General features: G+C 46.2%; 1 protein-coding gene across 2 annotated transcripts in view; it reads left to right on the top strand.

Annotated features, from left to right (window-relative positions):
- The first annotated feature begins 4529 nt into the window (after nucleotides 1-4529).
- aif1l (allograft inflammatory factor 1-like) overlaps nucleotides 4530-24326 on the top strand; it is a 54371-nt gene continuing 34574 nt past the window's right edge. The window contains exons 1-2 of one of the 2 annotated variants that reach the window (XM_012968126.2): nucleotides 4530-4673; nucleotides 4945-5006. In XM_012968126.2, the coding sequence (XP_012823580.1) occupies nucleotides 4649-4673; nucleotides 4945-5006 (87 nt within the window). In that variant the 5' untranslated portion in view covers nucleotides 4530-4648. 2 annotated transcript variants of the gene reach the window in all.

Genomic DNA, 24326 nt, shown 5'->3' with positions numbered 1-24326 from the left:
TCGGAAGCTTTTTGGGTTCTAGAAGGGGAACCAGCTTTTCAGGTTGGTAATTTCCCAGTAGCCCCAGAGCAGGTAAAAATCTTGGGAGTTAAATTCGGGAGGAATGATAATGGTCTGTTAAATTGGGAAGAGAAACTGGATGATGGTTTGGCAAAAGTTCAGCGCTGGAAATCTTGGAAGCTGACCTATAGAGAAAGGGTTAATTTGATCAAGACTTTTCTGATCCCGTTGTTTCTTTTTGTTGCCTATGTGTTTCCCCTGCCAGAATCTCTCTCTACTCGGCTCTACAGTCTGTTCTTTCAGATGCTCTGGGGGAGCAGACTGAACCCAGTAAAAAGAGGGGTCACATTCCTGCAGAGAAAAGAGGGGGGGTTAGGGATGGTTTGTCCAATCGCGTTCTTTGGCACCATTTTCCTGAAATTTAATTTTGGGAATCTGGGCCAAAGGACGTGTTCTCTGTGGGAGAACTGTGTCAGGTCCTGGGTTTCGCCTTTTATCAGAGACTGGATGGAGGGCGGTAGAGTGAAGGGGGTCCGGATTAGGGGGGGGTACTTTCCACAGCATTTAGTTTTAGGCTTAAAGCTGATAAAGAAGTGGAATTTGGACTTCGGGGCAATAGGGAATCTTACCAGGAAGCAGTTATATGAGTCTGTATTGAATTCCTTTTTTATCTCTGCCCCAGTCCTGAAAGACTGTACAACTGAGCAGATGAAAACTTGCTTGAAGTTCCTGAATGGCCATAGGCTCCCGGGCAAGTTCCTGGATAACGCCTGGCTGGCTTTCCAGGGGAAACTCTTCCTTAGGGGCAATCTGAGCTATCTGAGTGTGGTAAACAGGCTCTGCCCCTGGGGGTGCCAAGTGGAAGAGACCACAAATCACTTTTTATTAGAGTGCTCGGTATCTCGGGCTCTGTATAATGAAGTCCTGTCAGTTTTGAAAATTGGAAGGTTCTGTCGGCACACATATGGGGAAAGGGCGTATGGGCTGGTAAGGGGAAAGCATCCTTTGGATAATGAGACCTTTTTTGTGATTTTCACTGTCATTAGATACTTTTTGTGGATAATGAGGTGCAGTAAATCTTTCGGGGGGGAGGATGGAACTATTGATCCAACAGTTAAAAGAATCTTGAGGGAACTGTTTTTCATCCGTTTCAAAGAGATTAGCATTAACAAGGACAATGCTAAACTGTGGAGGGAGGTGGATTTCACATGGGTGCAATCTTCGGATGTTATTTAATTAAAATGTCATTTTGATGTTATGTAATTGAATTTTCTTTTTTGATGTTATGTAATTGAAAGTTTGATTTTCTGTTTTATGTTTTAATTTCTTAATAAAAATCCCTATCTGATCCCCCCATTGTAAGCAGCAGTCCTGCCCTGCTTTATGGCTGAGATTCTAGCTATCTGTATAACAGAGCATTCTGTCACAGTGGCACAAATCCTATCTGATCCCCCCCATTGTAAGCAGCAGTCCTGCCCTGCTTTATGGCTGAGATTCTAGCTATCTGTATAACAGAGCATTCTGTCACAGTGGCACAGATCCTATCTGATCCCCCCCATTGTAAGCAGCAGTCCTGCCCTGCTTTATGGCTGAGATTCTAGCTATCTGTATAACAGAGCATTCTGTCACAGTGGCACAGATCCTATCTGATCCCCCCATTGTAAGCAGCAGTCCTGCCCTGCTTTATGGCTGAGATTCTAGCTATCTGTATAACAGAGCATTCTGTCACAGTGGCACAGATCCTATCTGATCCCCCCATTGTAAGCAGCAGTCCTGCCCTGCTTTATGGCTGAGATTCTAGCTATCTGTATAACAGAGCATTCTGTCACAGTGGCACAGATCCTATCTGATCCCCCCATTGTAAGCAGCAGTCCTGCCCTGCTTTATGGCTGAGATTCTAGCTATCTGTATAACAGAGCATTCTGTCACAGTGGCACAGATCCTATCTGATCCCCCCATTGTAAGCAGCAGTCCTGCCCTGCTTTATGGCTGAGATTCTAGCTATCTGTATAACAGAGCATTCTGTCACAGTGGCACAGATCCTATCTGATCCCCCCATTGTAAGCAGCAGTCCTGTCCTGCTTTATGGCTGAGATTCTAGCTATCTGTATAACAGAGCATTCTGTCACAGTGGCACAGATCCTATCTGATCCCCCCCATTGTAAGCAGCAGTCCTGTCCTGCTTTATGGCTGAGATTCTAGTTACTTTTAAAACTTTATTAAAATTATATTAGATAAAAAAATAATGAATTTTTCAAAGAACACATACTTTATACAGCTTTCCTCGCTGAGTAAAATAAGGCTTCTGCCATATCTAAGAAACTCATAATTAAAAATTAATGACTTTCTACCATTTCTTATCTCATTCTAGTCACTAGAGGGCACCATTCTGCTGCAGTTTATGGATAATATATAAAGATGTTGCTCTGGTCAGAAACATTATATCATCATTCATAGGAACTAGCACAGATATATTTTCTGGACAATATAATGTCTTTTACTTAAACATTAAAAAAAAACAGTAAATTGAAGGTAAATAAGCCCTGTTAATTTTTTGTATTTTTTTTTTTTTTTTGTTTATCTCCTAACTTTCTTGATATCAGAAGAAAGCAGCATAGTGATATTGAATTTGTACCACTTGTATCCTGGGTTTGATTCCAGTCGGGGCACTATCTGTAAGGTGATTGTGTGTGATAGGGACCTTAGATTGTAAGCTCCTCTGGGACAGGGGCTGATGGGAATGGGATAGGGACCTTAGATTGTAAGCTCCTCTGGGACAGGGGCTGATGGGAATGGGATAGGGACCTTAGATTGTAAGCTCCTCTGGGACAGGGGCTGATGGGAATGTGATAGGGACCTTAGATTGTAAGCTCACTGGGGCAGGGACTGATGGGAATGTGATAGGGACCTTAGATTGTAAGCTCACTGGGGCAGGGACTGATGGGAATGTGATAGGGACCTTCGATTGTAAGCTCACTGGGGCAGGGGCTGATGGGAATGTGATAGGGACCTTAGATTGTAAGCTCACTGGGGCAGGGACTGATGGGAATGTGATAGGGACCTTAGATTGTAAGCTCACTGGGGCAGGGACTGATGGGAATGTGATAGGGACCTTCGATTGTAAGCTCACTGGGGCAGGGACTGATGGGAATGTGATAGGGACCTTAGATTGTAAGCTCACCGGGGCAGGGGCTGATGGGAATGTGATAGGGACCTTAGATTGTAAGCTCACCGGGGCAGGGGCTGATGGGAATGTGATAGGGACCTAAGATTGTAAGCTCACCGGGGCAGGGACTGATGGGAATGTGATAGGGACCTTAGATTGTAAGCTCCACTGGGGCAGGGACTGATGGGAATGTGATAGGGACCTTAGATTGTAAGCTCACTGGGGCAGGGGCTGATGGGAATGTGATAGGGACCTTAGATTGTAAGCTCACTGGGGCAGGGGCTGATGGGAATGTGATAGGGACCTTACATTGTAAGCTCACTGGGGCAGGGACTGATGGGAATGTGATAGGGACCTTCGATTGTAAGCTCACTGGGGCAGGGACTGATGGGAATGTGATAGGGACCTTAGATTGTAAGCTCACCGGGGCAGGGGCTGATGGGAATGTGATAGGGACCTTAGATTGTAAGCTCACCGGGGCAGGGGCTGATGGGAATGTGATAGGGACCTAAGATTGTAAGCTCACTGGGGCAGGGACTGATGGGAATGTGATAGGGACCTTAGATTGTAAGCTCCACTGGGGCAGGGACTGATGGGAATGTGATAGGGACCTTAGATTGTAAGCTCACTGGGGCAGGGGCTGATGGGAATGTGATAGGGACCTTAGATTGTAAGCTCACTGGGGCAGGGGCTGATGGGAATGTGATAGGGACCTTACATTGTAAGCTCACTGGGGCAGGGACTGATGGGAATGTGATAGGGACCTTAGATTGTAAGCTCCACTGGGGCAGGGACTGATGGGAATGTGATAGGGACCTTACATTGTAAGCTCACTGGGGCAGGGGCTGATGGGAATGTGATAGGGACCTTAGATTGTAAGCTCACTGGGGCAGGGGCTGATGGGAATGTGATAGGGACCTTACATTGTAAGCTCACTGGGGCAGGGGCTGATGGGAATGTGATAGGGACCTTAGATTGTAAGCTCACTGGGGCAGGGACTGATGGGAATATGATAGGGACCTTAGATTGTAAGCTCACTGGGGCAGGGACTGATGGGAACGGGATAGGGACCTTAGATTGAAAGCTCACTGGGGCAGGGGCTGATGGGAATGTGATAGGGACCTTAGATTGTAAGCTCACTGGGGCAGGGGCTAATGGGAATGATTCGTAATCTCTGTACAGCGCTGAGGAATAAGCTGGCGCTATATAAATAAACCCCAATAAATCACAGCACTGGGGTTAGAGAAGGATACTTGCAATCTCCTGTGTGCCAGCAGGGGGCATAACACTATTGCCAAGGGAGCAAAATGCTTTAAGTGATTAAGATAAAATAAGGGCTGAGCTATTTGGGCAGGGCTGGGCTGCTTAAGACAAACCAGAGTGCAGAGAGTTGCAGAGCCATCTGTTCAGCAGTAGGAGACAGCCGCTAGTGCCTCTCCCAGCTCCGGGGCTAATCTCTCCCTCACACCCAGCAGTCTCAGCATGTCTTCCAATAACATTAAACAAGGTAAACCTGCTGCCTGGCAAAGCTTTCCTCTTGCCCCCCCTAACCGCTCCGACTCACACTAACACTCTGTCTTATTACTTGTGTAAAGAATCCAGTTCTACTCGGGTTCTTTAGGGACCCGCTTGGCATCCTGTCAGCTTTGATCAGCGTTCCTTTTATCCGCTACAAATACGACAAAGAGACAATGTTTTATTCATGGGAAAATATTTGATTTTGCAGCAACACCTTGTCTTTGTACTTTCACTGAGTTTGGGGTTGTTTTCTACTGTAGGTGGCAAAGCTTTCGTGATCCAAAAAGCGCAGCAGGAACACAGACTAGAGGAGGTGAACAAGGTGAGCTGATCCGCTACACAGGGGTTCCGCGTGTTCCGCGTGTTCCGAAAGGGGTTCTGCGCACAAGTTTGTTGAGCAAAGTTACTTGTTTTATTCCAAGTGCCAGGAAACTTATATTGTTCCTTAGTTATTGCCCTGGGTACCCCTGGAACTATAGCAGGGTGACTGTTACCCCAGTGTGTCTATATATCTGTAACCTTGTTATGGGCTAAGGGGGCCCAGCCTGAAGGCCAGTTAGGGGGGGATTTGGGGTGAGTGCTTATTTGTGCCCTGGGTACCCCTGGAACTATAGCAGGGTGACTGTTACCCCAATGTTTCTATATATCTGTAACCTTGTTATGGGCTAAGGGGGCCCAGCCTGAAGGCCAGTTAGGGGGGGATTTGGGGTGAGTGCTTATTTGTGCCCTGGGTACCCCTGGAACTATAGCAGGGTGACTGTTACCCCAATGTTTCTATATATCTGTAACCTTGTTATGGGTTAAGGGGGCCCAGCCTGAAGGCCAGTTAAGGGGGGATTTGGGGTGAGTGCTTATTTGTGCCCTGGGTACCCCTGGAACTATAGCAGGGTGACTGTTACCCCAATGTTTCTATATATCTGTAACCTTGTTATGGGCTAAGGGGGCCCAGCCTGAAGGCCAGTTAGGGGGGATTTGGGGTGAGTGCTTATTTGTGCCCTGGGTACCCCTGGAACTATAGCAGGGTGACTGTTACCCCAATGTTTCTATATATCTGTAACCTTGTTATGGGCTAAGGGGGCCCAGCCTGAAGGCCAGTTAGGGGGGGATTTGGGGTGAGTGCTTATTTGTGCCCTGGGTACCCCTGGAACTATAGCAGGGAGTTTCTATATATCTATATACAGTAGATGTAGATCCCATTACCAAACCCTACTATATAATGCTGTATCAGACAAGTGCCGGCTGGTTATACACAGACAGGGGAGAGTAAAGCTCACAGCTGCTATAAGTACTTGATGCAGTGTAACTAAAAGATTGATGTCTGTGATTGTAGCCAAAGGCCAGGACTGGTAGTTTGACAACATATGGAGGGCTACTAATTGCCCATTACTGCCTCATTCTGTCTTGTCAGGCAGATTATTTATTTATCCAGTTTTCCCTTTAAACAAGAGAATAAGCAATATGAAGTACCAAGGGAAAACCCCTTAGCAGATCCCCGGCGCTGCGCTATTCAGGACACTGTAATGAAATCTCTCTTCAGACTTTCGTGCTTTATTACGTTGCTCATTGCCTTTTATGTAAGGGATTTTATTGTGATTTTCTGGAATTTTTTAGTTTCCCCTTCCCCAATGTGCAATGTGCAGGGTCACTGCTGAACGTATACGTTTCCTATTCAGAAATTCCCCGATAGGCAACTTCTCGTTTTCTAGTGCTTTCCGTGACAAGCCTGTGGCTTTAAAGGGGTAGTTCACCTATAAATTAACTTTTAGTATGAGGCAGACTTTGATATTCAATTTGCAATTGGTCTTCATTTTTTTTATTTTTGTGGTTTGTCAGTTATTTAGCATTTTGTTCAGCAGCTATCTGGTTGCTAGGGACACTAATTACCCTAGCAACCAGGCACTGGTTTGAATGAGAGACTCTCAATGATTAAGGCAGGTTCTAAAGAGGAAAAGTAGTACAGGTATGGGATCCGTTACCCAGAAACCCGTTATCCAGAAAGCTCCGAATTACGGAAAGCCTGTCTCCCATTGACTCCATTATAATCAAATAGTTTAGATTTTTAAAAATGATTTCCTTTTTCTCTATAATAATAAAACAGCACATTGTACTTGATCCCAACTAAGATATAATTATCCCTTATTGGGTTTATTTAATGGTTAAATGATTCCCTTTTCTCTGTAATAATAAAACAGTACCTGTACTTGATCCCAACTAAGATATAATTACCCCTTATTGGGGCAGAACAGCCCTATTGGGTTTATTTAATGGTTAAATGATTCCCTTTTCTCTGTAATAATAAAACAGTACCTGTACTTGATCCCAACTAAGATATAATTACCCCTTATTGGGGGCAGAACAGTCCTATTGGGTTTATTTAATGGTTAAATGATTCCCTTTTCTCTGTAATAATAAAACAGTACCTGTACTTGATCCCAACTAAGATATAATTACCCCTTATTGGGGGCAGAACAGCCCTATTGGGTTTATTTAATGGTTAAATGATTCCCTTTTCTCTGTAATAATAAAACAGTACCTGTACTTGATCCCAACTAAGATATAATTACCCCTTATTGGGGGCAGAACAGCCCTATTGGGTTTATTTCATGGTTAAATGATTCCCTTTTCTCTGTAATAATAAAACAGTACCTGTACTTGATCCCAACTAAGATATAATTACCCCTTATTGGGGGCAGAACAGCCCTATTGGGTTTATTTCATGGTTAAATGATTCCCTTTTCTCTGTAATAATAAAACAGTACCTGTACTTGATCCCAACTAAGATATAATTACCCCTTATTGGGGGCAGAACAGCCCTATTGGGTTTATTTAATGGTTAAATGATTCCCTTTTCTCTGTAATAATAAAACGGTACCTGTACTTGATCCCAACTAAGATATAATTACCCCTTATTGGGGCAGAACAGCCCTATTGGGTTTATTTCATGGTTAAATGATTCCTTTTTCTCTGTAATAATAAAACAGTACCTGTACTTGATCCCAACTAAGATATAATTACCCCTTATTGGGGGCAGAACAGCCCTATTGGGTTTATTTAATGGTTAAATGATTCCCTTTTCTCTGTAATAATAAAACAGTACCTGTACTTGATCCCAACTAAGATATAATTACCCCTTATTGGGGGCAGAACAGCCCTATTGGGTTTATTTAATGGTTAAATGATTCCCTTTTCTCTGTAATAATAAAACAGTACCTGTACTTGATCCCAACTAAGATATAATTACCCCTTATTGGGGGCAGAACAGCCCTATTGGGTTTATTTAATGGTTAAATGATTCCCTTTTCTCTGTAATAATAAAACAGTACCTGTACTTGATCCCAACTAAGATATAATTACCCCTTATTGGGGGCAGAAAACTGTAAAGACCAATTGAAAAGTTGCTAAGAGTAGGCCATTCTATAACATATTAATGAATTAAAGGTCACTGCTGTGTAACTCTGCTAAGCGGAGTTTGTTTAAGGTCACACTCCCTCTGGGTATGAGAGACTGAGTGCCTAATGTATATGCTACGTGCCTAATGTATGTACTGAGAATATTTACTGCACTGCAATAAAGGCCTCATTTACTAACACAATAACACTGGTGCATTATATTTTTGCTTTTTTTTGCCCCATTACATTACATGGCCTTGCCCGTAAACTCCCGGGTAGGTGGCAACCCTACTGGGCCAGTGGGACACCAGGAAAAAATCCCAGGGCTCATTTGCCTTAGAGCCCTAGTGGGCAACCCAGCCCGCTCCTCCTGCAAAGAACTGTGTTTGGTGCTCCCACCGCGTTCGCAGAGGGGGTGCGCAGGCAATGCAGGGGGGATTAGGAGCTCGCGACTGGGGTCTGGGGGTCCTCAGACAGCAGCCTCAGTGGGTCTAGGGTTGCCACCTGTCCGGTTTTGACCCAGACAGCCGGGTTCTCGGAAGGGCTTGTCCTGGTCAAAACCTCCCACCCAGTTTTTCAAATTAGGAAAACCAGGCAGGACTCGGAGATTGACGCGGCAATTGGCGTGCCATAGCTCCGCCCAGTGATGTCGCCAATTGGCGTGCCTCTTCCCCGCCCCCATGAAGTAAGTGCCCACCCTCTGCCCGGTGAAAAACGCTGGCAGAGTTCGGAAACCCTAAATGGGCCCTTGACACCCCCCCAAGGATTGCCCTGGTCAGCAGTGGCGTAACTACCTGGGGAGCAACAGGTGCAACTTGGCCAACTGGGGGGGGAGACTGGCAGGGGATTGACGTTGCAGTTTATGCACCAGGGTAGGTGGTCCCCTAGTTACATGACTGCCAGTCAGTGGCACACTCAATGGGCCTGGGGCCCCCCGCCAAAAAAGTTTTTCTGGGCCAAAGCACAATCATATTGCAGGTCACTGGCAATTCTGCATTCATCATGAGAAAAGGGCCGGAATTAGGGTGAAGACACACAGAGCTACTAGTAGCAGCTACTTTTCCAAGGCAATAAACTCCAGAAATTACCATGCCATAGACAATACTGAGAATTGCCTCTGCTAAAGCACACGTAGAGACAGTTATCAGTAAATGATCAGCATTGTCTATTTTAGTAGCCACAACAAGTAGCTGCTACTAGTAGCTCTGTGTGTCTTCACTTACTTGTAGGCAGAAGAGGCATGTGCCTAAGGTGCAATCATGGGGGGGCACTGGGCATATACCTCTTCCTTCACCTACTACTAGTCTGGGCCCTTGTTCCCCACTGCTGCTTGTCAGTGCTGATCCAATGTGCCTTCCCCCCACCCCAGTATAGTGGGGGAGTCCGCACTGGAGCGGTGCCAGGTTGGTAAGGGGCCCGGCTCTGCACGGGTCACCTGGCAACCTACCCCTCCTGGGCCCCTTTTTTTGGAAGCAGATATGGGCCCTCCATACCCATGGGGTCTGCTTCCCCTATAGAGACACCACTGCTGCCGGTTAAAGACGACAAATTAGTATATGCTGCTAGTATGCACCATTGTAGTGCCTTCCGATTATTAATTCATCCTTATATCTGCGTCACAGGCAGACAATATTAAATATTTAGGGGGCTTAATCTTCCCTTCAAATAGTATAAATACCATTTGTATATGCTGCAATCCAGCATATCATCATTTAAAAATCCTGGCAGGGGAGGAGGGACTAAAACATTGATGTTACAAATTGTAACAACTTCCCCACAGCTTACAGACAGCATGCAGGAACTACATAACCCACAATGCATTGCACTGGGATATTCCTTTTCTTATTCACGTCACGTGGGCAGCAGGGGATTGTGGGATTGGGAGGAGGCAGGCTGAGGACAGGTGACTACTGTTACATTATATTTGAGTCGCAAAGTAGTCAGCCAGATCAGCAAGGGAACAGGGGGAACATTCTATCCATGTTCTTTCTCCAACGTCCCTCTAATATTGGGGACCCGGGGCCCCTTTCCTCCTTACTCAACAACCAGGTGCAGTGGTTTCCTCTGCTATATATATAAACGTCTGTAGCGTGAAAAGCACATTGTATTTTGTGTTGATTTTCTCTGCATGCCTGCTAGTTCTGTATGTGTGCCTGCTCCTGTCTGCTACAAAGCTACAAATAGGAGAGAGACACAATGCCTTTAATCCCATTCACTGCTGTAAGCACCGTCTTTGTTTGGGAAACTGATTTCCTTTCCCAGGGCACTTTAACGGGGTGGTTACCTTTTAATGGTATAGAATAGCGGACACCTAGCAACATTGCAATTGGTCTTCATTATTTATTTTTTTCTAGTTTTTGAATGATTTGCCTTGCTCTTCTACATCTTTCCACCTTTCAAATGGCACATAAACACCTACTGCTCTGTGAGGCTACAATTGTATTATTATTGTTACTATTTATTCCTTATCTTTCTATTCAGCCCCCCCCCCTGCATTCTGCCTGGTTGTTAAGGAAAACAAGACCATAGCAACCAGCTGCTGACATTCCAAACTGAAGTATTGCTAAACAAAAAGATAAATAACTGAAAAACTAATATAAAATGAAAGCCAGTTGCAAACTGTCTCTGAATATCAGTCTCTACACAGGGTCGGACTGGGGGGTGCTGGGCCCACTGGGGCATTACATTTTCCATTGGCCAGGTGCCCTTTGCTTGCTGCACCCATTGCCAACCATCTGAATAGCTTGTGTCTAGCAGTGGGTGCAATGAGACTGGCATTGTGGGAAAAAATTAGCTCCACTAAGTCATAATAGGTAGGATAATAGAGACAGTAACCCAGTAGTTTTGTGTTTTTGGTGTGTCTTGGCCACACTCTGTTCCACCGCAAATTTAGGGGGTTCACAACAACCGGGGTGCCAATGTCAGGGAGCAGGTAAATGGGCTGTTAATGCAGTTGACTAGGTGATGGGTGGGTATAAAGCTACTAGAGGGTACACCAAGCATTGCTGCATCTGCATTTTACCAAGGTTGGGTGCAGGAAAACTATAGCAAGGGTTGCCCCCACCGTGAAGGAATGCTGGGAAGTGCCAAGGTGCCCAGGGGTGAGCGGGTAGAGACAGTTCCAAGAGAAAAGCTTGCAGTTTAGATTGTGGAGAAGAAATAAAGGGAAGAATTGGATGTGGTTCTAGGACAAGAAGAGGAGAAAAGATAGTGGACAACATGGAGGCAAAGGGGGAGCAGAAACAGATGACTAAGAGAGAGTTTGAGGTTGGAGGAGGCCTGGACCTTGGCATAAACAATATGAGAATAAGAGAGATTTCAGGGAATGAGGGGCTTCACTAAGCCTGGGATTCATATAAAAACATACAGTATTTGCAAAGGGAAGCAAAGAAACCTTTTGGATGACAAACCCGGGCTACTAAAGGGGCTCGCTGAGGAACCTCAAGGTGTGAATGTTGAGAAAGGGAAGGTTCTAGGTAGGCAAGAACCTCATTAAACTATGTTTAGGCTTAAACCCAGGGGATGTTTTGCTATTATCACCCTGCCCTAATTTGAAAATGATATAAGCCTAAAAGTTTTGCAGGGACTGGAGGGATTCTGGAGAAGGTATGAAGAGAAGAAGGGCTCATATTAATGGGAAAGGATAGTGGGGATGTTACCAGTATACACAGATGATGGCTTAGTGTGGCTGGAAGGGCAATGTGTTCATTTGGTTCCACAGGCAAAATTATATAGAAGGAAGGTTCCTGGGTTTGTGGTTAGAAACCTGAATATAAATGATCATGTTCCCCATAATAAGTCACTTTTAATTGGGAAGGAAAAGGGAAGGAGAGCATGTTGTGTTGCTATGCAGGTCAACCCACGTTATGTAACAGGTGTGGCCCAATTAGGCAGTTTGCAAGCGGTCGTGAAGCTGGGAAATTAGCTTTGGGCGAAGGTTTGGGGCAGGATAACAAGGAGATAATAACAAGATAAAGCTGAGATATTGCAATAAGGCAGGAGACAAGCTGGCATTGCCCTTATGTACAATGCTGAGAAAAATTGCTTTAGGTTATGGGACAATGTTTGTGAGAGATTATTAGGTCAAGCCCAACTTTGGGACAGGCCTGCCCTTGAAGAACCGAAGGTCTAACTTTGTTAGGGCCTCTCTTGAACAGTGATCCACAACCAGTGGCCAATATAGCACCTCCCTCCCATATGTATAAATACAAATATACAGAGAAGGAATGTTCTGGGCACACAATAAGCTGTACCCCCATACTGTACTGTCTAAGGGAAACACTATGGCACCTCCCTCCCATATGTATAAATACAAATATACAGAGAAGGAATGTTCTGGGCACACAATAAGCTGTACCCCCATACTGTACTGTCTAAGGGAAACACTATGGCACCTCCCTCCCATATGTATAAATACAAATATACAGAGAAGGAATGTTCTGGGCACACAATAAGCTGTACCCCCATACTGTACTGTCTAAGGGAAACACTATGGCACCTCCCTCCCATATGTATAAATACAAATATACAGAGAAGGAATGTTCTGGGCACACAATAAGCTGTACCCCCATACTGTACTGTCTAAGGGAAACACTATGGCACCTCCCTCCCATATGTATAAATACAAATATACAGAGAAGGAATGTTCTGGGCACACAATAAGCTGTACCCCCATACTGTACTGTCTAAGGGAAACACTATGGCACCTCCCTCCCATATGTATAAATACAAATATACAGAAAAGGCATGCTCTGGGTAATATTCCCACATACTTTAACGTCTGCTTACAAGAAATTAAATGGAAGCTAATTCCCACTTACAAAGTGTATATTTTGCCTATAACATACCAAAGTATCTATGAAAACACGTGGGTGTGATTGTTTTCTTAATGAATCTGCTCTTGTGCGCTCCACTGAAGTTGTGCCATTTAAGCACCCTTCCTTGTCATACACATCATCAACATTTCACAATAACTGTGTTACTTTCTAGGCCAGGAGTGATAAACCAGACAAACACCACAAGCCTCCTTACCCATTAGTGCTTATTATCCTATGAGCAAACTTAGGGGGCTGTTCCTGCTGAATTGTGCTTAGTACAGGGGAATCCCTATGTGCCATAGTTTTATGGTATCTCTCTGTACAGGCTATGAGCAAACTTAGGGGGCTGTTCCTGCTGAATTGTGCTTAGTACAGGGGAATCCCTATGTGCCATAGTTTTATGGTATCTCTCTGTACAGGCTATGAGCAAACTTAGGGGGCTGTTCCTGCTGAATTGTGCTTAGTACAGGGGAATCCCTATGCTGCCATAGTTTTATGGTATCTCTCTGTACAGGCTATGAGCAAACTTAGGGGGCTGTTCCTGCTGAATTGTGCTTAGTACAGGGGAATCCCTATGTGCCATAGTTTTATGGTATCTCTCTGTACAGGCTATGAGCAAACTTAGGGGGCTGTTCCTGCTGAATTGTGCTTAGTACAGGGGAATCCCTATGCTGCCATAGTTTTATGGTATCTCTCTGTACAGGCTATGAGCAAACTTAGGGGGCTGTTCCTGCTGAATTGTGCTTAGTACAGGGGAATCCCTATGTGCCATAGTTTTATGGTATCTCTCTGTACAGGCTATGAGCAAACTTAGGGGGCTGTTCCTGCTGAATTATGCTTAGTACAGGGGAATCCCTATGCTGGCTTTCTTTTATGATGATCACACAGTGCAGGGTGAGGTAATCTCCCTGGGGAATGAGCCAGCAAAACAGAATAGTAAATGTTCCTTTCCGTAACAAATACCTTCGATTGCTACTCTAAATAAAAGAACTACAACATAGGGATTCCCCTGTAATAAGCACAATTCAGCAGGAACAGCCCCTGGTTTCTTCTAAAGGGATTATAACACAATAGAAGGGCCATGGCAGGTGAAAAGGTTGTGTGTGACCCAGCCACTGACAATGGATTTTTACAGCAGTGATTGCACTTTTCTCGAATTTGGGATTCGGAGAATCTCTACATTGTTTTGAGAGTAAGAACAAGAGAACAGAAAGGGAAAAACAAACATTCCTTCTGCTATTTACATTCACATATATATATATATATATATATAATGAATTTATAGTGGAAAGTTGCTTAGAAAATGGATGTAGTTGCCCTTTAAAGCGGTTGTTCACCTTCAAATGAACCTTTAGTATTGATAGAGATTGATATTCCGAGACAATTTGCAATTGGTTTTCATTCCAGCTATCTGGTTGCCGTGGTCTTGTTTACCTTAGCAACCAGGCAGTGGTTTAAATAAGAGACTGGAAATAAAAAGGAGAGGGAATTAATAGCAAAATAAAGGATAAAAAGTAATAATAATAATAATAATAATAATAATAAAATTGCAAGCTCACAGAGTAATAGATTTTTGGTTGCCGGGGTCAGTGACCCCCATTTGAGAGCTGGAAAGGTGTAGAAGAAGGCAAATAATACAAAAGGTATACAAAATAAATAATGAAGACCAGTTGCAAAGTTGCTAGGAATAGAACATTGTATTCTAAAAGTTAACATAAAGGTGAACCGCCCCTTTAAGACTGCATTTACTTTCACTATAAGCAATGTAACAATGGATACAGAGTGGAACTATATCTCCCATCCTCATTCCCTCATCCCTGGTATAAAAAGCTGCATCTAAAACCTATTTTTCTATATACTGTATTTTTCTACATTTGGGGTAATTCACTGGCATCTGAATCTTTACCACGTGGCTTTTCTACAGTGAAGGGTTAATAAGCGGCTCCATGGCCTATTTGTCTTCCACACTTCTATCAGCTTTAATAAAGCGCAGAAGGTTGATTGGCTAATCTCTCCCATTGGGTGTCATGACCTTACTTGTAATATGTTCAATTAACCCAAACGAGATAAATGGGTCAAGTTCGGACACCTGTCACTGAATCTCTTGCAGCCTTGTGCCTTTATATGGGCACAGAACCCCTCAGTGACTGCTAATATCCTTATCATTTACAGTAGGGGGTACATTATCCCTTATAATACATGAGTGATACTCAGAGTTCCCTGTATAACTCAGCCTGCAGCCTTGTGCCTTTATATGGGCACAGAACCCCTCAGTGACTGCTAATATCCTTATCATTTACAGTAGGGGGTACATTATCCCTTATAATACATGAGTGATACTCAGAGTTCCCTGTATAACTCAGCCTGCAGCCTTGTGCCTTTATATGGGCACAGAACCCCTCAGTGTCTGCTAATATCCTTATCATTTACAGTAGGGGGTACATTATCCCTTATAATACATGAGTGATACTCAGAGTTCCCTGTATAACTCAGCCTGCAGCCTTGTGCCTTTATATGGGCACAGAACCCCTCAGTGACTGCTAATATCCTTATCATTTACAGTAGGGGGTACATTATCCCTTATAATACATGAGTGATACTCAGAGTTCCCTGTATAACTCAGCCTGTAGCCTTGTGCCTTTATATGGGCACAGAACCCCTCAGTGACTGCTAATATCCTTATCATTTACAGTAGGGGGTACATTATCCCTTATAATACATGAGTGATACTCAGAGTTCCCTGTATAACTCTATATAGTCACAGAACCACTCAGTGACTTCTAATATCCTTATAATCTAAGGATTAACTATTAAACACCCAATTTGCAACAGGAGGTTGCATCAATCCCAGCATCTTTGTATTGTCTCACTCACTATAAAGGCACCCGGCCCTTGCTCAAAACTGTCAGCTGTACCTGCCAGTAGGAATTTCAGCACTGTCATGTAATTGCTGGAACGTTTCAATATGTCGTGACTACAGGGACAGCTCACCCATTTCATTTCCTTCCCAATTCTCTCCTTAAGTGACTCGGCTTAAATATATCCCCATCATAACAAAAGCAATATGATTGGAATTCAGATTATTTCTGTATTGTTACTTATTTGTAATATGCGCTGAGTGCAAGGCTGGCTTCTGCTACATAGTTTCCAGATGGCGGTTACAAATAACAGTATAGTTAATCTGTTTCTGTTCTACCTTCTTTCTGGCACTTTACTTGCCCTTTAGTTCTTTATTAGGCAGAGGAAACACACAGCCGTTTAACCTTGGCTGTGACACTTTATCTACTTGGTTAATGTTTATGTCACAAGATCTGTCGTTCTAACCGGGATCTGCTAAAGTACCTGTAACTGTCCCCCGGCAAGGTGTAAGGGGAGCTTACTGTATTCCTGGCTATCCCCCCAAGATAGGGGGGTCCCCATTTAAGCAGATAGTAACTAAAGAATGGAATTTCCAGTGGAAACCCGGGGTTAAGTTTTACATATAGATTTAATAGTAGTAGCTGCTGGGGGGGCAGGATTAGTGCGACTGTACCAAGGCACCATTGCAATATCAGTAAGGGTATGGTGGGTGGTGCTTTGCGGGAGGGGGTCCCAGTCGTAAATTTTGAACCTGGGTATTTAGTTGTACCTTATGACTAAATAAATGTTCATTAATAATTACCTATATACACAGAGGCCCAAAGCTCCCCCCCCCCCCCTCCAACCTGCCCAATAAATAGTCTGTGGCACCTTACAGCCCCCCTGGCATTCCCAGTACCCAGAGGCACAAACAGCCCCCCCAGCCCAATAAATAGTGACTGTCTGTGGCACCTTACAGCCCCCCTGGCATTCCCAGTACCCAGAGGCACAAACAGCCCCCCCAGCCCAATAAATAGTGACTGTCTGTGGCACCTTACAGCAGCCCCCCTGGCATTTGCCATAATCTATAGATTGCCAGTCCAGGTCTGGTCAGTGGCGTAACAAGTCTCCGCTAGGCCCCCCGCAGGAAAATCTTCTGCGACCCCCGCCGGTCCCCCTGTGACCCTCGCATCCCCTACTCCCTGCCTGCTGGTAGGAGTCTGCTTCCTCTATAGTTACCCCAGTGAGAAGGGCCCCTCTTATTAGCCAATTGGTCACCTGGGTGGTGGGCCCAGCCAACAAGAAGAATAGGGCCCTAAAGCATGGAAAATGCCCTGGTCATGCATGGCCATTCCCTGAACTGCCCTAGCCAAGCCCCATTATTGCAAAATTCTGCCCAAGGTCTGCCTAAAGGTCCCCATACACGGGCCAACTCTAGCTGCTGATATGGGTCCCCTAGACCAATTCGGCAGCTAATCGGGCCGTGTATGGCCACTACCCGACTCGTCTGCCCGACCGATATTTGGCCTGAAATCAGCCACATCTCGATTGGGCAGGTTAGAAAATCTAGTTGGATCGGGGGCCGCATTGACTCGTTGATGTGGTCCCCGGACCGACTTTGTCTATACCCACCGTAATAATTCAATCGTTTGGCCCCAGGGCCAAATGATCGAATTAGCCTGCATTCTCCTGATATCGCCCACCCGTAGGTGGGGAATATCGGGATAAGATATGCTCACTTGGCGATTGGGCACCTTTAACCTCACCCATTTATTGTAAGCCCTGCCCCATCATAACCTGCAAATTACACCTTCACTTCTCTTGGGTCACCCCACTGCCCCGGGCCCCTGACTGGAGTCCTATCTGTAGCCCCCAATGGTGGCACAGATCCCAGTGGCCAGGGTCAGACTGGGGCCCCTGCAGCGGCCTTTACATCGCCCCCGCAGGGGGCAGACAATGACATCATGGAGGCTGGGAAGAGGCGCGGTCATGACATTGTGGGGGCGGGGAAGAGCCGGTTCTGTTACATCACTGGGCAGGGCTATGACGTGGCAATCAAAAACTGGGCTGTCCGGGTCAGAACCGGACAGGTGGCAACCCTAGGCCCCCACCATCCGTCCGACCCCCTCCCCTGATTGTGCGTAAGTGAAACCGTGCGGTGATTGGCTGTGGGCCGCCGGGGCCCACCAGGTTTTTTCCCGATGGCCCAGTCCAACCCTTTCAGTGGCATTTAACAGTAGAGAGTGAACCCCATAACTGTGGGGGGGGGCCCATTTCCATTGGGGGCCCATTTCTTCTGTAAAGACCTCTTGGGCCTCTCTTAGATCTGAGGAGGCAAGTGGGAAAGGTAATTATTATTTGTGCAATTACAGTAGGGACAGTAATCAGTTCTGATTGTAACCCAAACAGAACACAAAAGGTTAAAAACACCGCATCAGAAATAATTGGTGCATTTCACTTGTGCCCGATTAGCATAACGCCACGACGTTAATCACAGGCGATTACAATAATAATTATACCATTCCACTAACGAGCTCGGGCCGGCGAGGAGTCAAACTGTGCTGCTATGTATTTATAATCTTAATTCGGCCCTGGCGTTGAGTGAATTGGAACGTTAAAGGGCTGTACATGCTGGATCGGGCCCCCGCGGCGCAACAACGACGCATCAGGTTCCATCCGTGAGTCAATTGCCCTTCCGATTAGGGATGATTTATAATTTACACGGACGCCAGGGTTATAATAAACAATGGACGCCTATGCTAGCACTGGATATCTCAGAAAGACATATGAAGTCTCTAGCTTACTTACTTTTAAAGGGGAACTTCACCCAAACCTAATGAAAGGAAATGCAGGAAGCAACGCTCCAATCAACTGGTTTTTAATTACCATTAACAAAGGTTAATTGAAAGCAGAATCTGGTTGGTGGTTTAGATGCTCTGCACTGCTGGTTCTGACTCCCGAAACAATGCAGCTGATTAACGGGCCCGGGGGAGAACTGACTTCTGCTACATTGTTTCAGGTTGAAGATCAAGCAGCTTTCTGTTTAAAAGGAGTACATTTACATTATAAAACACCCCTTGTTCACTCTTCTTTTTCTTTCAGTTGCACAAAGGTAAATGGATAAACCTTGAGTTTTGGTGAACTCCCATGTAACTGAGAGCAGGCCGGAGGGAGAACCATGTAACTGAGAGCAGGCCGGAGGGAGAACCATGTAACTGAGAGCAGGCTGGAGGGAGAACCATGTAACTGAGAGCAGGCTGGAGGGAGAACCATGTAACTGAGAGCAGGCCGGAGGGAGAACCATGTAACTGAGAGCAGGCTGGAGGGAGAACCATGTAACTGAGAGCAGGCCGGAGGGAGAACCATGTAACTGAGAGCAGGCTGGAGGGAGAACCATGTAACTGAGAGCAGGCTGGAGGGAGAACCATGTAACTGAGAGCAGGCCGGAGGGAGAACCATGTAACTGAGAGCAGGCCGGAGGGAGAACCATGTAACTGAGGGCAGGCCGGAGGGAGAACCATGTAACTGAGAGCAGGCTGGAGGGAGAACCATGTAACTGAGAGCAGGCCGGAGGGAGAACCATGTAACTGAGAGCAGGCTGGAGGGAGAACCATGTAACTGAGAGCAGGCCGGAGGGAGAACCATGTAACTGAGAGCAGGCCGGAGGGAGAACCATGTAACTGAGAGCAGGCTGGAGGGAGAACCATGTAACTGAGAGCAGGCCGGAGGGAGAACCATGTAACTGAGAGCAGGCCGGAGGGAGAACCATGTAACTGAGAGCAGGCCGGAGGGAGAACCATGTAACTGAGAGCAGGCCGGAGGGAGAAGTTAAGAGACCCATTAGGATTTCTGTCACCTTGTTACCTCTGTGTGGGGAACTTTCCATTACAGTGTGGGAGACAGAACCGTGGGCAATGTGGGAGAGACAGAACCGTGGGCAGTGTGGGAGAGACAGAACCGTGGGCAGTGTGGGAGAGACAGAACCATTGGGCAATGTGAGAGAGACAGAACCGTGGGAAATGTGGGAGAGACAGAACCGTGGGCAATGTGAGAGAGACAGAACCGTGGGCAGTGTGGGAGAGACAGAACCGTGGGCAGTGTGGGAGAGACAGAACCATTGGGCAATGTGAGAGAGACAGAACCGTGGGCAATGTGGGAGAGACAGAATCATTGGGCAATGTGAGAGAGACAGAACCGTGGGCAATGTGGGAGAGACAGAACCATTGGGCAATGTGAGAGAGACAGAACCATTGGGCAATGTGAGAGAGACAGAACCGTGGGCATTGTGGGAGAGGCAGAACCATGGCCATTGTGGGAGAGACAGAACCGTGGGCATTGTGGGAGAGACAGAACCATTGGGCAATGTGGGAGAGACAGAACCGTGGGCAATGTGGGAGAGACAGAACCATTGGGCAATGTGGGAGAGACAGAACCGTGGGCAATGTGGGAGAGACAGAACCATTGGGCAATGTGGGAGAGACAGAACCGTGGGCAGTGTGGGAGAGGCAGAACCATGGCCATTGTGGGAGAGACAGAACCGTGGGCATTGTGGGAGAGACAGAACCGTGGGCATTGTGGGAGAGACAGAACAGTGGGCAATGTGGGAGAGACAGAACAGTGGGCAATGTGGGAGAGACAGAACAGTGGGCAATGTGGGAGAGACAGAACAGTGGGCAATGTGGGAGAGAGAGAACAGTGGGCATTGTGGGAGAGACAGAACAGTGGGCAATGTGGGAGAGACAGAACAGTGGGCAATGTGGGAGAGACAGAACAGTGGGCAATGTGGGAGAGACAGAACAGTGGGCATTGTGGGAGAGACAGAACAGTGGGCAATGTGGGAGAGAGAGAACAGTGGGCATTGTGGGAGAGACAGAACAGTGGGCAATGTGGGAGAGACAGAACAGTGGGCAATGTGGGAGAGACAGAACAGTGGGCAATGTGGGAGAGACAGAACAGTGGGCAATGTGGGAGAGACAGAACAGTGGGCAATGTGGGAGAGACAGAACCATGGGGCAATATAAGAGGGACAGAACCATGGCCATTGTGGCCATGGTTTGGCCGAATCCCAGCGTTTTTTTAAAGATTTGGTTTCAGCCGGATCTGCAGTTAGCGGATATGCTAACCTGGAAAGGGTTAAATGGGCAGTGAAAAAAAAATTTTGCCCCGCCCTGTGTGCGCGCTGATTTATAGCCCCTTCCAATCCTAATCGGCATATGCTAACTAGGATTCGGATTCAGTTCAGTATTCGCCCGAATGCCGCTGGGTGGGTTCTGAGGTTCAGCCAAACCCAAAAAAGTGGGTTCAGTGCATCCCTAGTTCAGGGGCATTATACATGGAACTTGCCCAGGGATACAGTTGTATTTTCTGTAGTGAATGTTATAAATTACCCTCCCCAAGGCCAAAAATCACCCTCCGCCTTTGCAGAGGGGGGTAAACAAATGTTTGTATACACAGACCTGCTACTCAGTGGCAACCCTGGTGTATACATTCAGTGTGCATCTAATAAATACAGTATGCTTTCTATTATGCACGCATGTTGCTTAAACACATTTGGAACGGTTTCCATATGCCCTCTGCATTATATAAACATTAATTCCCCAGTACAATATGCCCTTGTGCTCCCTCGGTTTGTTTAAACATGAACATACCTCTGTAGGACTGCACTGAGGGTGCTATGTTTTCCTAAATCAGCAATGGGGGGAGCAGGGACCCCTCTGGGAATCTGCTGCAGGTCTTATCTATAAGACAAGAGGCTATTCTTACCCTACTTTTACCCTACTCAGTGCAAACTGGGGCTCTATCGCTGAACTACACCTCCCAACTGCCATTGGTTAAGGCGGATACTGGGGCTCTGTGCCATGAAAGCCCTCCTCTGTTGGAGAGATGCAAATAGGTGTCTGATCCCACTGCCAGCCAGTTAGCTGACAGACAGGCAGACTCCCCAAAGGCTGCTTTATTGACATACCAACAGGAGGCACAGAAGCAGAGAACCGGGGGGCCGCAAGAAGCCAGTCACTTATATGGCATAGACAATCCCCCTGGAGGCATGGATCATAAATAAGAATATATTCTGTGCTGTCAGAATATTCTTTTACTTTTTTTTGCCCAAAATACAGCATTTTCCCATAGAATTCCTCACCATCCCAGCCACGTGCATAGTTGCCTCTGCCACAATTATGTGCCATGTGGCCAAATTGGGCACAAGTTGCAGTTAACATTTTTGGAGCAGGAATTGTTTCACTGTAGCACCTACTGAAGCAACCCGCCATGTCCAGGGTGGTGGTAGCTCTAGGACCCCTTAGCCTCCATAGGCACACTTGGGTGTGACCAGGGCTGGCATCAGAGGGTGGTGGTAGCTCTAGGACCCCTTAGCCTCCATAGGCACAATTGGGTGTGACCAGGGCTGGCATCAGAGGGTGGTGGTAGCTCTAGGACCCCTTAGCCTCCATAGGCACAATTGGGTGTGACCAGGGCTGGCATCAGAGGGTGGTGGTAGCTCTAGGACACCTTAGCCTTCATAGGCACACTTGGGTGTGACCAGGGCTGGCATCAGAGGGTGGTGGTAGCTCTAGGACCCCTTAGCCTCCATAGGCACAATTGGGTGTGACCAGGGCTGGCATCAGAGGGTGGTGGTAGCTCTAGGACCCCTTAGCCTCCATAGGCACAATTGGGTGTGACCAGGGCTGGCATCAGAGGGTGGTGGTAGCTCTAGGACACCTTAGCCTTCATAGGCACACTTGGGTGTGACCAGGGCTGGCATCAGAGGGTGGTGGTAGCTCTAGGACCCCTTTGGTGGGCCATAGGTTTGAGGCTTATTGAGGAGAGCCTGGGGTGGGCCAGGGGTTTGACTGTGTATCCAAGGGGCTTTTTTAATTTTACTTGTTGTAAGAGGGAGCCCCCCAGGGGGGGGTAGAGCCCTGCTGACTTAGGAGTATTGGGCTCCATGATCCATGGTGTATGATTTATCAGAAGAAGCAGAACAGATGCATTGGCGCACAGCGCAACTACGCGGGAGTAAAAGAAGCAAGTTTGGGCGTCAATAACAAGGTCAGACTGGGGTGACCTAGGCCCACTGGGCCCGTTGCTTGGGGGTCCCCACCCCAGTTGTGACATCAACGATCCCCCCTTGTGGCTGTGATGGTGGCGGGGATATGCCGGCACCTGCAGTTGGCAGAGGGAGGGAGGCTTAGTCTTCCCAAAAGGAGGCCAACAGCTACTTATTTATTTATATGAAGTGCCACAATGTAGCAGAAGTCTCAAGGAGACCCGACTGCAACATCGTTTCAAGAGTCAGAACCAGAGAAAAGAAATGGACAGACAATTACATTCACACATAATTGGTGAGAATGAGAAATGAATGGATATTGGGAAGTTGCTTACAATGACATTTTCTTTTATGAGACAACAGTTTATTGGCTGGACTTCCCCTTTAAACATTAATCCTCACCTTTATGGTTGCTAGGGGTGTTTGCATCCCCCAACCAAACCCAACCCAGGGATTAATAGCTAAAGCAGCATTAGCAAGGCAACCTATAAGCCTTATCTCTCAGTAATTATCTCCTCTCTCTTTTGCTACTGATCTTCCACTTATAAGGCATGATTGCCTAAATGCTATTAATAACGCTGAGGCTGCCGCTACCCCGGCCCTGCCACATTCGCCCATTATTTTTAGACTGAATTTCCTCGGATTCCTGAGGAGTAGAAGTATTTCCTTTTGCGGTGTTTTATGGGCTTTTTTATCATAGGGCAGGTACGCCTGGTGAAAGGAAGGCTGCTGCAAGCCTAATAGGATGGCGGTATAAATCAAACATGGCTTTTTCCGCTGCAGAAAGGAGACTTTATAGGGTTCAGGATTCTACTGTTCATACTTTTTTTAAAAAGAAAAGTTGTCTCTTTTTTTTTATGTAGAGAAACAGTGCACAAAATGTGTCATTACCGTAGGGGGGAACCAGTGCCGGCAACAATATCCTCCTGACAAAGCTGTTCCCTATAGGAGAACAATCGCAATGGAAGTAGAAACAAAACCACCGCAAATTGCATAATGTTAAGTGTGTCATTAAGGGATGAACAGATACTGCTTTCAATAGCAATTACATTTATACATAGCTGTAAAAAAAAAAAACTATTGGATATATATGATGAATGTATATGGGAAAGTTGCTTCGAATGACAGTTTTTGGTTGAAGTTCCCCTTTAAATAGAAGTCCGCTTATTACAAAGAAGCCTGTGTTAGAGAAGCAAGTCCATTTGCAGTATTTTTAGCCTTCAAAACACACAAGGCAATTGCCAAGCAGCTAAAAGGTTAACAAAGCAATTCAGTTGCCGCGGAGAAGCCAAATTGGGGGGGGGGATATATCTTGTCTATTGACAGAAAGTATGATCTAAGGCCAGGATGGCATTCCCACAATTCCCACACTGCCCCCCTCCTGGGGCACCTTTATTCGCAACAAGGACTTGAGAAGAATCGTGCCGGAGAGAGGCGGCGAATAGCCGGATTATACAATTAGCCAGGCAGAGACGACAAAAGGGGGCCCTGTGTGTGTGTGTAAGTGCCAATGTGGCCCCCTGACACAATGTAATCCCACTTAGGCTGGGGGA

The sequence above is a fragment of the Xenopus tropicalis genome, chromosome 8, assembly GCF_000004195.4.
Source record: "Xenopus tropicalis strain Nigerian chromosome 8, UCB_Xtro_10.0, whole genome shotgun sequence".
NCBI classification, from domain to species: domain Eukaryota; kingdom Metazoa; phylum Chordata; class Amphibia; order Anura; family Pipidae; genus Xenopus; species Xenopus tropicalis.
The sequence above is the reverse complement of the archived record's forward strand: the minus strand, read 5'-3'. Positions and strand labels throughout refer to the sequence as shown.